Source organism: Emys orbicularis, chromosome 17 (assembly GCF_028017835.1).
Source record: "Emys orbicularis isolate rEmyOrb1 chromosome 17, rEmyOrb1.hap1, whole genome shotgun sequence".
In the NCBI taxonomy this organism is placed as follows: Eukaryota; Metazoa; Chordata; order Testudines; family Emydidae; genus Emys; species Emys orbicularis.
In genome coordinates, this window is record NC_088699.1 from 2,972,480 (window position 1) to 2,986,110 (window position 13,631).

General features: G+C 56.8%; 1 protein-coding gene across 1 annotated transcript in view; it reads right to left on the minus strand.

Annotated features, from left to right (window-relative positions):
- Nucleotides 1–6,718: 6,718 nt before the first annotated feature.
- The window catches only part of SSH2 (slingshot protein phosphatase 2), a 60,545-nt gene continuing 53,632 nt past the window's right edge, over nucleotides 6,719–13,631 (minus strand). The window contains exons 13-14 of the mRNA XM_065418118.1: nucleotides 12,047–12,887; nucleotides 6,719–9,920 (exon numbers count right to left, since the gene is read on the minus strand). Coding sequence (XP_065274190.1) covers nucleotides 7,881–9,920; nucleotides 12,047–12,887 — 2,881 coding nt within the window. The 3' untranslated portion in view covers nucleotides 6,719–7,880. The remainder of the gene's footprint in view (nucleotides 9,921–12,046; nucleotides 12,888–13,631) is intronic.

A 13,631-nucleotide genomic window follows, 5' to 3' on the forward strand; every position in this document is an offset into this window, starting at 1 on the left:
CCCCCAGGGCAGCTCCTAGAGCCCCCTAGGAGGCGGGCGACTCTCAGGCCCAGACAGACAAGGCCAAGAGTGGGGAGCGAACGGAGGCTCAGAGCAGAGCCGGGACGGGCCCAGGGACAAGCAGCAGAGGCAGGAACAGAACCCAAGAGTCCTGCTTCCAGGGCCTCTCCCTGGCAGTGCTGCCCTGCGCTGGGCTGGGCACTATGCAGGATGAGCCGGGACTCTGAACCTGCCGGGAAAATGCAACGTCGTTAGCACAACTCTGGCTCAGAGGGGCTGGGGGGGAAGGAACAGGCCTCAGGTCCCGCGGGCGGCAGCCAGCCCCTGCTGGACACAGCCCAGCCAGAGCCCTCGGCCAGGGCCCTGGTGCCAAATGCCACTAGCGCAAGGCATTCTGGGAGAGCCCGATGCTACTGGGGCTCGGTCTCTGCTTGGCTGCAGCCCAAGAGCAAAGCCGCAGTCAGCAGCGTGTTCTGGTAACGTTCCCTGCACACCAGCAAACCCTCAGCACAGCAGGCCCAGCCCCCTGCAGGGCCTGCAGCCGCCCCCGGGGGATTAAGGGGATTGTGGGGCTCAGGCCAGCCAACGAGGGAAGCGATGCCCTGGCTCCAAGAGCGGCAAGGGCCCTACAAGGGCACCGAATGGAGCTGCATGGGGACTGGGTGAGTAGGAGCGAGACAGGACGGGCACAGCCCCAAACCCTCCCACTCCCAGCACCTGGCCCGGGCCGGCACTGCTGATGGAGGGCATGGTCACCTCAGGAGCTGCGCCAGCCCTCGAGGAACAAGGGCAGAGACCCTGAGCCACTGCTCGGTAGGGGCAAGGGGACCATGGGGTGGAGGCAGCGCCTGGGCCTGCCCTGGCCCCATCTGTGCACGCTGCCCTTTGCCCTCTCTGCTGACCCCGCAGCGGGTGGCTACCACAGAGGTGCCCCACAGGCCAGCAGGGACGTGAGCACCCTGGCTCCACAGGAACCACCCTTCTGTCTCCCACCCAGCTCCCAGATTGTCCACGCGGACGCCTGGGCTCCGAGAAAAGGCTGTTGGTGCCCAGCACCTCGGCTTCAGCCTCCCCTGGCTCTTGCTGGCCCAGGCAGGCCGTAGGTCCCAGGGTCATCGCAGCACTGGGGAAGGTAGGAACATCCCCCCAATGCCAGCCTGGCGCTCAGGGAGCAGGTGAGAGGACAGGGCCATGGGAAAGCCCTGACCACAGCCCCTCTGCCACCTCCGCTCTGGCCACAAGGGATTGAGTTTGGAGCCAGCTCAGCCCACCCACTCCCTTCCATCCCATTGCTCTCCTCTGCACCACCTGTTTGCCAGCCGCTGCAGGAACTCTGGCCCTGGCATTAGCACCTGGTGCAGCAGCATCGCCTGGCGTCCTGCGGGGAGAGATGGCCAGTGAGAGGGCAGCTGGCTCTGGGGAGGGGGCTCGGGATCTGCCCCAAGGGGGCAGCAGACAGAAGAGATGGTGCTGGGTAAAAAGGGGATTTGCTGAGGAAGCTGGACCGTGCCTGGCTGGTGGCAGGGAGCGTCAGGCTGGGCATGTTGGCCAGGGGACGGAGGGATGGCAGTTTGGGCAGCTGGGGAAGGGGTTTGGCCCTGCAGGTGAGGAGCTGGCGCTCGCATGTGGACCCACTGGAAGGAGGCGCAGCGGCAAAGGGGAGGGTGACGGCTGATGCTGGAGGAGGGGCTGATGCCCGTTGGGGTGCCAGGGGTTGTTGGAAATCTTTTTACCGTGCTGGTGATTTAGTGTCCCCCCCGGTGAGGGGGGGATGCTGCTTTCTAGTGGAGTGGATTTGTTCTATTGGACGTTACTTTATATTATCACCTCCCCACTCACGCCCCAGTTCTGGGTTTTTCCTTGCTAACAGGGGAAGGTTTTCTCCATGGGGCTGGGGTGCCTCTGTCTCTCGGCCTTCCTGGGGCAGCAGAGCCCAGGCCAGATGTATGTGCCTGGGGCATTGGATGGAGCCTGGCCCCAAGAGTAAGGCGGGAATTCTGACTGATCTCCCTCCCCAACCCGCTTACCCTTGGCCTCTCCACCTGCAGCCTGCGCCATCCCCGCTGGAGAGCTCCTGGTCCAAGCAGGCCGACGCTCCTGGCGTTTCCTCCCCTTGTGTCCATGGCGGCTCAGGCTGCATTAGCGCTGCGCAGCGGAGGCTCGTTGGGGTCGATAATGGGGAAGTGCCTGTGCCCTCTGCCGCCGGAGGAACTTAGCCTGCGTCTGATCTTGGACGACACCCAACGCTCCGGAGTGGGAGAAGCCGCTCCCTGCCCTTGCCCAGATCTTGCTCCAGGCCTGAGAGGTTCTTTCCCAGCCGCGGCCTCTCGCCTAGGCCAGCTGGTATCGAGCCCACCGTCCTCTTGCACAGCCGCAGGTGAGACCGGCCCACAACTGTGTTCTAGGCCACGCACAGCAGGGAATAGGGCAGGGGCAGCAGCCCCTCAGCTTTGCACTCTCGGCGGGGCGGACATAGACTTAGAGGAGGCCAGGCCAGGAGCTTTGGATTAAGCGGATATCCCAGAAAAGGAGTTGGTGGGTGTTTTGCTGCTGGAGGCTGCGGAATGGGCTGCTGTGGCCCCGGCTGTAGTGCCGGCAGCCTGTAGGGCACCGTGAGGACAGAGGCCGGGGACCAGCGAAAGGAGGAAGATGGGGAAGGTCGCCCATGTGTGATTTGCTGGGGATGCATTTTGCTCTTACAGCTAGAATCCCAGTCCTGCTCCTTGGTATGCTAGTCCGGATCCCACCAGGCCTGGCCCGGCCCCTAATGCAGGCCCTGCCCAACCCTCAACAGCACCTCAGTGCTTCTTACGCCTTTGAGTTGAATAGTTCGGTTTAACCACTATTCCCTTCAGCTCCCTCTTCCCCTTCGACCCACTAGCCCAGTCGCTGCCTTTGGACAAGCTGCAGAAGCCAGACTCCTCCGTGGGCTGCTCCGAGTGCCAGCCGCGCCCCAGCTAACAAGGGAATCCGAACGCGCCTGGATAAATGCCTCATCCCTGCAGGATGGATCAGGAAATCGGGGGGTGGGGGTGATCCTTTCTCATTTAAACCCTAAGCATGCAAGATAGCTGCCTGGTGCATTTCATCTGCCGGATCCCCACGCATGCAGCTCAGTGCAGCTGGCTGCCTGGCTGGCTAGCAGGGCTGCCCCAAGCTCCCAGGGAAGGCAAGTACCTCGCCCAGCTGCAGGTTTGGAAGAAACGTGCAAGTCGTAATAGCCAGGGCCAGGGATCTTTCCGTGACCAGCTCTCCCAGCGCAGCTTGGGGGACGCTAGTTCGGTGTTGGATTGAGAGAACGCCACCGACTGAAATCACCACCCCCGCTTCCTGTGGCGTTAAGGACGACTGCTCCTTGGGGGCCTCCCATCCCAGCAGTGACCAGGCCTGCCCCGGCTTAGCTCCGAGGGGTGCCTTAGGTGCAGAGAAATGCTGAGAGGGGACAGGAGTTTGGCTGGAGCGGTTCCTGCACTGGGCACCTCCCCCATGGCCTAGGCAAGGGCAGGCAGGACCCACGGCAGAGGGCCAGGATTCTCCTTCTTGGGGCCCGGGTTACACCCAAGGATTTCCCAGGAGGTGGGGAGGGGAGATGGGAGTAAGGGCATGTTTCAAAAGCACTTAATGCTGGCTGCCCCTGCTCCCAGGACTCCTGCCAATCACAGCTGGTCTCGAGGTGCTAGAGACCCCCATCCCTAGCTTGACCGTGTCCCCATGGGCCACGTGATCCTTTGCATTTCCCCACAGCAGAGGGCAAGGAACCCGTGGAGCAAGCTGCCAAGCCTGTCTCTTGCTGCCTCCCTCTCCTAGGAGATCTGCTTTAGCCAGCGCAGGTCACGTGAGCTTAACGCAGGAGCAACCGGATGAAATCCCACAGCCTGGGTTACCCGGGAGGTGAGACGAACACAGGCCGTCACGTACCAGGTCAGCCTGGCAGTGCCTGGCTAACAGCACCCTGCTCATGCTCACCACTCCCGCCCGCGCCGCGAGCAAGATGGCTCACGTTTGAGTCCCATGAACCCCCCCACAGTACCAGCCCTGTCTCCTTCCCCCCCGCCCCCCAGGAAACTGAGGCACCCACATGCTTCATCTCAAAATAAAAATTTATTCAGTAACAAGAACATTGAATCTGCACATCAGTGCACGAGTTCACATTTCCAAACAGCCAAGCACGTGGGTACGAGTCTGGGACCAGTGGGAACATCCCAGTGGTGGTGGAAGATCGGGGAGGGTACAAGACGAAGTGCCCCCCTCCTCCCCCCCAGTCCAGAACTCCGTTTCCAGCTGTCTCCGGGGCAGGTGCTGCAGGGCCCCTGCGAGGGAGCCTGCCTGGCTGTGAATTCTGGAGCAAGAACAGTTCCTACAAACCAATGCACGGAAGTCACAGTTGTAGGGAAAAAAACAAACCCAAAAGGCACTGGCACGTGGGTCAGAGCCCAGCAAGGATCTCGGTGTGCGTGGGCTGAGCTCTAGCCTCCGCCCCAGCACCAGCCTCCCAGCGTGTGTGTGTGTGTGTGTGTGACCTCTGCCAGCTGCGAGGGGTTAAGCCTTGGCACCCTTCCTGTCTCCCGCACCAGGCAGGCTCCTGCAGCTCCTCCTTCGGGAAAGGGATGTGGCATTCTGTTGAGCTGGGTCACCCATCTCGGGAGCAGGTCACTCACCATAGGGGGAAGCGACATGCACCCCACTCCCAGACAGGCTGTGCACCGCAAGGAACCTGAAACGACAGGCTGGGGGCATTGTTACTGCCCCTGGGCATGTGCCTGGGGGGAGCTCAGGCTCTAGACAAGCATATACCGGTTTAAAACCCACGTCCTGATCTCGGCTGTCGTCTGGAGGGAAGCCTGAGGTGTGCCAGGAACAACACGGAGCTAAATCCCACCCTGCTGAAATAAAGCAGGGAACCAGACCCAGGGCTGACCTCGGCATTCGGACGTGCACTTGGAATAGGCCACCACGACTGAGCAGAAGGGGATTTTTTTACACATTTTCTTGAGCGGCTCAAAGAAAGCTACGTACGCATCAATGAGTGCAACAGACCAGTTCACGTTTCACGCACACACGATCCGGGAGGACCGAACACCATGGCACCCTCCGTGCAAGGCTTGCACGGCAGGCAATTGACAGTACAGCCGGAGCTCGGGGGCAGAGATATTGTCCACGAGTCAGGGGCACAATGTAAACAACGTATCCTCCAAGAGCTTTGCAAGAGATCAGCAGAACGGTGGCTTTGTACAGAAATGCCCTTCATGGTTCTTTAAACATTTGTCACAAGCCCCCTCAGCAGCGGAGGGGACTGGGCATGCTGCTGCGTCCTCTCAGCCAGGACAGCACCTGCTCTGCCTCGACCTGTGTCAGTTCCCAGACTGATCACCTGGGGCGTCTTGGCCAAGCCACTCTGTAACCACAACAGGCTCCCAGATCCCACCCTCCAGCCATAAGCCAGCAGCGGGCGGAGAAGCCACTGCTCACTCAGGCATGCCAGAGCTGGGCTGGGCTAGAGCAATGGGTGAGCGGATTCTGGCCTAGCATCCCGGTGCTGTGAACAGGCCGACGGCTTCACGTGGTCCAGCCAGAATAGCCGTGCCATGCTCGAGCCATGGGTGCCCAGCACCCCCACAGAACACGGGGAAGGGGCAGGCGCCAGCTCTGTGAAGAAGCAGAGTCCTGCGGCAAGATTCCTGAGCCCCTACTTCTCTTCAACCCCCCTTTCCGTCCTCCCGCGGGGACTCTTCCTGCAAGCCAACTGGGGGTTTGTTGGCAGGCCGCGTACCTGCGCTGGCTAAGGCAGCTCTGTACGTTTGCACTCCACAAAGCCCAGTGCTGGATGGCAAACAAGGCATTTCCATTGTCCTCCTCACAGAGCAGCCCCAGCCCCTTCCCAGTGCTCCACGGCCCACGGTCTGCCTGGGCCAGCGTTTCAGCCACGGCCCCTCGCAAGTTCTGGGCTCCTCGGGACAGTCGCTGCTGCTACGTGATGAACTCTGGCGCTCAGAACCGGCCCCGCTGGACGTTGCTCCAGCCGCGAGTCCTGGCAGGACCCAACTGAGCTCTGCTCTCAGTGACTGCGCAGCACTGTCTGAGTTGGGCATTGCCCGTTTCACCTCACCCTCAAAACCGGTGTGCGCACAGCACCGTCGATCCTGTAACGCCGCCCTGGCCAGGGCTCAGCCCCATTGCAACAAGCAGCTGCTAAGAACGCCAGGGGGTTGCTAGTTGCGTAGCCAGCGCGGTTAACAAAATGCCAGGCCCCACCAACAGCCCCCTGGTGGCCCAGCACCAGCACTGCAGGACGGCGAGTCGGTGCTCACAAACGAGCTGGAATTCGCTAGAGGGGACATTTGTGAAAGGTGCTGCTGTGCACCACTGGAAACCAGCCGCCAAGGGCCAGCGGAGCCCTGCCCTGTGCTCACTCTCGAGCAAAACCGGCTGAACCTCAGAGAGGCTCTGAAATACCAGCCCGCCATTCTGCAGTGGAAGAGGGGAACGTCCTGCAACAGGGGCTCTTGCAAGACTTAAGGAGGATGGAGACATTTGGCAGAAGCGGGCAACGGGCTCTCACTTGCTGGGAGAGAAGACAGCTTACAAAGGGAAACCCACTCAAGCGTTCGGGCAGAGGCCAATGCACACCACTCAGTTGGAGTCGGGGGGGTTTGTTTTCCAGTTTACAGAATGCAGTCTTGTCCTTTCAAGAAAACAATGTAAGAAATAACAAAAGTTATCTAGATAAATACTGTATGTACACAACTGAGGGGGGAAAAGGGAACTTCCAGACAAATCATTGCTCCAGGTTAAGTGTTAAGGTGAGAGCAGAGCGAGGGGAAACATGTAACAATTACATCAGCCTTCGGGTCTGAGAGCCAGCTGAGTGTGTATGTGAGTGTGGGGAGAATCACTCGGGCAGCACTAGAAAAAACAGCTCTGGGTGGGGGAGAGAAAGGTGAACAGATGATATGGCCATTAACTCAGAAGGCCCACAGCAGTATTCAAGTAACGAAAGGGTTAAAACCCTATAGAATTGTTTGTTTTAAAAGAACACACGTCAGTTTTCCCCCCAATTGCTGCTGTTAAAACGGGTTCTTTTAGATTATGAAATTCAAATGAATTTGGCAGCCCCAGGTTCGGAGCAGAGGAGAGGCTGGTTCTGGGAGGGGTTGCTGTTTGAAGTTTCTAACCACATTGGTCATGACACTTTATGCATGGGGGGGGGGGGGGGGGGGTAAATCATATTGGAGCCACTCCCTGGAAACAAACCATGCAACTTTGGGCAAGTTTGCATTCCAAAGTTGGAGCCACAGCGAGAGACTGAAAAGTGCAGCCCAGCCATCAGCTGCCTTTGGGCTACAGGCACAAGCCAACCCGACGGGTTTGCACTGAGGCAGTTTCAGAAGCTATGTGTCACTGTTGTGGAGTTCCAGTTAGCTCGAAGTGGATCAAAAAAAAGCCACGAACAAATCTTGGCACAACCTTCATATTTACACCAGCTGCCACTCCGGTAAGTGCCCCAGCTAGCACCAATTTGTGTGTGTGTGTCTTCAAGTTATTTGTGACTTGGTTCCAATCTAACCTAACCCTCACGATTTCACCACACAGAGATGAGCCAACTGCCAACAGCAATGGTCACTTATGAAAGGTGTTCTTTGAAAACAAAGAATATTTGAGGTTATTTGAGTTAAAAATAATTAAAAAAATAACAAACGGTCTTGCAGTCAGCGTCCCACACAAAATACAACCCAAACCTACATGCGCCAGGAACAGTAAAATGACAAAATATATAAAATTAATGAATAAAGTGCATGTTCCTTACATATTACACCTGCCCCTTGTATGAACACAACAACATGGGTTTTGTTTAAAAAGAAGTCACAGCTGAGGGCTCAGGATCACATGGTATTATAGAATGGATTGCTTGTCCGCTTTTTGTCGTTAGCCTTTTTTAGTCTCCTCAGAGGGTGAGTTCTACCATGTTGATGTCTAGGTGCTCCAGCCAGGCTTGGAGCCGGGAGCCAAGAGTCTAGTACCTGCGTCTGTAGCAGCGGAAGACCCTCTTCCAAGCTAGTCAATCTAGGATCTGCGCTGGGACACACACTCTGCGGAGCTGAGCAGAACTCTTTGGCATACTGCACGGGCGGCCTCTCCACCGGCCGGCTCTGGGCAATGCACTCAGTTGTTTTAAGCTGCTCTACAAAATGCTTGGTGGGCTTTGGATCCTGGCGAATAAGGGGAGAGGAGGCACAAGGCTTTTCAGGTGGGCCTTCCAAGCCGTGCTCGGCCAATGCCCCACGCTTGCCTTGACCAGTCCTCGGGGAGGCGGGCAGCAAGTCAGGACAGGTCAGGCTGGCATGGGAAGAGGCCGACTCCCTCTTGGTTAAGTCATCTTGAGAGAGTTCCAGGCAGCCCAGCTTGGCTAAGGATGCCGAGCGTTTCATCTGGGACGGCGTGGTAAGCCCAGCTTGCCGTACCCGGGCCTCAAGTTCCTTCGCACGCTGCTTCACTGAGCTGGGAGTCTCACTCAGGTTTTCGATGCTGGGGCTGTTGGAGCTGTGGGGGAGGCCGCAGGGGAGGAAAGAGACATCCATGGCTTCAGTGCTGTCACTGATTAAATGCAAGTCCTCGTTGCTCAGCTCCATCAAGGCACTGTCACTCGCCTCGCACAGGATATGCCCGTTCCTTGAGAGGCTGCTCGGTGCCACTGGCTCATCGTCCGTGCTTGTGCTGTGCTCCGTAACGCCCTCCAGATGAACGACGCGTTGGTGCCAAAGGTCATCCAGGCCCGCTGAAGGCGAGCGCGTCACCTGGCCAACGAACGAAGAGGTATCCAGGTTAATCAGTGCCGCACCATACTCTTCCTCGGGGCTGCCAAGGATGAAGGTGGCCCGCCCGATCTCCTTGTGCTCTAGTACCGAAGGGTTATGCAAAGGCAGAGCGTCTGGATGTACAGGTGCCGTCTCCCCGCACACCGAAGGGTTCAGGTTTTCATCTACTGGAAGCAACACTGCAGTGTTCTCCAGCGTGGCCTGCTCACAGCTGCTGTCACGCTCATGGAGATCAGGTGGCGTGCCCATGGGGGTGTACTCGATAATTTCTATCCTCTTGGGGAGGTGACAGGGCAGGGCTGACTCCCCAGAGCCATCCAACGACACCACCGTCCTGAGCACTTCCTGCTCAGCCCCAGGCTCTGCCAGCGGAGACTCCTGAGCCGGCTGCACAAGGCAAGGGGCGAGTGGTGGGGACAGCTGCGGGTCAGCCGGCCGTTCAGGGCCATGAGGCAATGCACCCTCGGCTGCTGGGCTCTTTGCCCTGGCCTTGTCGCTCTCATTCTCTCTACGGGCAGGATCCAGCTCCCGCAATGGTTCCTCGGTCCTTCCCTTTGGCACGAGCTCGGCAGCTGCAGAATCATTCTTGGAATTCTTGCGAGTAGGTAGCAGGCACATGGGGGGAACGTGCTGGTGCTCTTGTTCCTGTCTCAAGCGTTCCTCAAATTCCAAGGTGGCACGTTTAACAGATCCCGGACACCACTTCGACCCAGGGTTCAGACCCTGCACTCGAGGCTCCTGCTGGTCTTCTGCGGGATCGCTTTCTTCCACACCTGACACGCAGGTAGATGGTTGGAAGGTGGGAGCACCTTCCTGGCCTGGTTTTGGAAAGTCTTTTGCCGTTTCCTGCTGTGCAATGCAAGCTCCTTCGCTCTGCTCAGCCTTCCCAGGTTTATTTTCAGATGCCCAGACCACCTCTACAGGCAACTCATGGACTGTATTCCTCTTTGGTGCTTGGGCATGGTTGGCTGAGCCCTCCATCTTCTGCTGGCACGGTCCTACGCCCTGGTTGATGGATTCAATTTCAGTTATGATTTCTTTCACCGAGATTGCATTTTCCGAGTGGGATCTTGGGAGAGGGCCCATGGGGGTCAGTTCAGAGACGTCCTGCAAACACAGAGAGACTTATTACGAAATGCACAGCAGCCTTGCTGACAAAACACCTGCCGTCAGACAGCCTGAACTGCAGCCAACACACATACAAGAGAAAGAAAAAGGCCTCGGTGCTAATGCAGCGTCATGGGTGCCCGGATCTCACTCCAAGCAGGCAGCCTGGGATGCTCACTACTGGAGCAGTTCCACAGGTGCTCTGGTCTCAAAACTTTCCAACCAGGATTTGCCACTAGCCTAAGGCATTTAGATGCCAGGAGATTTAGGCACCCAACTTCCATGTGCTTCTTACTTAACATGCATTCGAAGGCAAAACTTAGATCATTTGAAAAGAAAATAAGAATAAGAGCGAGAGTTCTCACCCTGTACAGAAGAGGAATGAAAAGGACTATGGAACGCTTTAAATCCAACCACCAGGCCGGATCCGTACGCTAAAGGCCGGATCCGTACGCTAAAGGCCCTTGTTGGAGTCTAAACGTTCCACAATTTCCACTGGAGAGTAGCTCGGGATGCTAGAGCAGAGACAGGGCCACTAGTAAGTACGCTGTCAATTGTGCCTTGGGGGTACTGGACTAAAATATTAGGTAGGACCAAACAGGCTTGGCCCAAGATGGAAAGGAGGCAACCAGTGCTGTACTAACCAGAAGAGAAAACTATTCAAGTTAAACAGTTTCCCAGGAAAAAGCAGGTCTGGGATTAATCAAGATCACAGTCAGAACTGCCAGCCTGGTCTGACTGGAGAGCGAACTAGGGCTGATTCCCAGCACCCTCTTTCACTTGGCCCAGCAGAGAAAGGAGGCAGGAATTCCGAATATTGGGAGTTAAACTACGTCAACCACATGTCTCCTGGGGTGCACCACTGAACGTCACGTGTATCACACTCGGATATCTGACAAGGGACAAATTCAACGGCTATTAGTAGCGACTCTCCAAGTGAAAGGTGAGAGCATAAAATCAGCAGCAATAATAATCAACCTTTCAGCTACTTCGGTTAGAGAGTCTAGATCCCATTCAACAAGTCAACAATTTACATATAAAAAGCATCCTCTTGGACATAACCCCCTTGAGCTCTCTAAGGACACGGGTTACCCTTCTGCCGCCGAGCTGCAGTCCGAGTCGTGAATGGAGAACTGTCTGCAGCACTTACTACATTTAAAAAATCCTCAGTGGAAGATAGAAAATCGAATAAAACCTACAACTCAACCAGCGAGAGCGCTCTGGGAGAAGCAGCCAGCACGCCACTGCTGATCAGCCATAGCCCACTAAGATACAAGATGTTTAGGTCTAAAGGGCTCTAGCTTCCTTTTTCATTCTGCATGGCATTAAGACTCTAGACAACTGCCAATCAGAGGGCACCTAACTGCAGTGTCCTGTTCCCACCTGTGTCCTTGCCCCTTGAACAGATGCACTGCCGGGCAGACATTACGTTTATATTTTTGGGGTGGGGGTTCATTACTCATGAAAACGAACCACCGATAGCACTAGTCACCCAATCCTGACCTGCAGCTCCCCCCACTTGTATTCCAGTGCTGGGCTCCCCACACACAGCTCTGCCAACGCCTTTCAGTCCTGACCTGCTGCTCCCCTGCCCCCCGGCTATTCCAAGGCTTGAGAACCCTTCACACAGCTCTGCCGGTGCACCTCAGTCCTGATCCGCAGCCCCTCTTCCGTTCTGTTCCAAATTTGGGGTTCACTGCCTGTAGCTCTGCCCAGGCTCTTCAATGCTGACCCTCCCCGCTTTGCTACCCAACAATCACTCCCACAGATCTACCGCCGTCCCTCCATCCCGATCTGCTACCCCAGGCCTGGAGCTTTCCACCCGAGAACGTCGCCGATTTGGTCAGGCTGTTTGGTGGTGTTTATGCTGGGGACAAATAACTGCACTAGATGTGATTTCCCAGGCTAGGGGCACGTGCTCGGAGTTGAGAAGCTCACAGTAGCTGTACTACCACCACCTCGCTGCTCTCCTTATGCAAAGCTTTACATCTAAGAGTTTATCACATTAACTGGAAGACCAGAATGTTGCCCATCTTTCCACGGCATTAACCATACAGCAAGAGACTCCTACAGCCATCAGAAACATTCCAACAGCCGCTCACAGGAGAGCAGCAAGCCATTGGTACCTTTGGTTGTTCCTCATCTGTGGGAGACTCTTCTGGTGCTGCAGGGGAGTTGCCTACAGACCTATTTCTCTGGGTATCGACAGCAGTCTCTGCTGGCAGCACCTCCAGCACAGACATCTTGGAGACCCCGTTCCTTCCGCTTCCCTGCTCGTCCGTCTTGGAGTGAGAACAGGCGTGAGACCGGCTCTCTTGGGACAGCTCCTCAAACTTCTCGAGGGCACTGAGGAAATCAATCCTGTCTGTGGTTTCAGGCTGGGAACTGAGCTGTGGGCTTGGGGAATTCTGATCAGGCGACCTGGGAAGGTCTTTTAAACAAGCCGTGAATTCCTCCATGGGTACCAAATGCACGTTCAGGTCAGTTTTAAGGGCATCTGTCTCTAGATCATCCACGGTCAGATCAGGGAACGCTGTGGCCATCTCCAAAGGCTCTTCAAGTTGCATCAAGGCCTCAGAAGAATGGCAATTATCCAGGGGAAATTCTGACTCATCCAAGCAGCACCCTGCCGGACACCCGTTGATGTTGTTCAGGTTCAGTTCGTCCTCTATTTGTTCGGCGCGGAAGTCTCTGGCTGTGAATTCCAAACGGATCCTCCTCTCTTTGGCGCCCAGCTCCTCGATCACGTCTGTGTCCTGCTGGAGCAGACGGTCCACGTGCGGCCCCACTGAGAAGACGGGAGACGCAGGCTGGTGGTTGTCGTTTGCCGTGGGCTCGGAGAGCTGCTCTGCGGAAGTGGTAATCTCCTTTTTGTTCAGCTCCATCCCGGGTTTGCAGATGGGCTGGTGGTGCTCCGAGAGGTCGCTATCCGAGTGCGACCGCCACAGTTTGTTATGCCGCTGTTTGCTGCGGGAGAAGGGAAACGTTTTAGTCACTGTCAGACACCACCTGCGGCTCACACATGCTTAAAATACAACCCTGGGCCAAACCCAGGCTGGCATAAGTGTGTGTGTGGGGGGGCGCTTCCATGGTAGCCTCTGGGCCAGATTCAGCGGCAACAACCAGTCCCTTCCATTAAACGTGGTCAGAAAATGAATCCACCTGGGCCTAAGTGGCCAAGTTGGTGCCGCCAGCACCGCTCTAGCATGGCGGGCGAGCAGCTTGTATGCCACGGGGGCAGGGGACAGCAGTACAGTAGGAAAACCAACCAATAGGAAGGGGTAATACAAAGCAGGCCTCTGCCCTCCGCACTTTCTGCTCCCAGGGGCAAGCTCCACTCTGCGGGGAGTGGGTACAATTGCAATGTACCCCAGAACACCCATCTGTGTAAACGAGCACAGGGGTGTAAGTCATTTACACGCACGAACCCCCAGTGGTTTGTACTGGCCCCAGGGAATTCTGCTCAACTTGGTCCTTTATCCGACCCCAGACGATGGACGTGTTGGAAGGGGAGAACACGCTGCAGGGCGACAGCCATGGGGACGCTCAGCGGGGTGGATGGGGGGCCCGGAACAAAAGGATGCCTGAATCCCCCCCTAGGGCTCCGGCACCTGTGGGGCAGGCTCTGGTAAATGACTGAGCTTTGGAAACCAGAGAGAGGGGTGGGGGCTGGGGACATCCTGCATGGTTACAGGAGGCCAAAAATAGCAT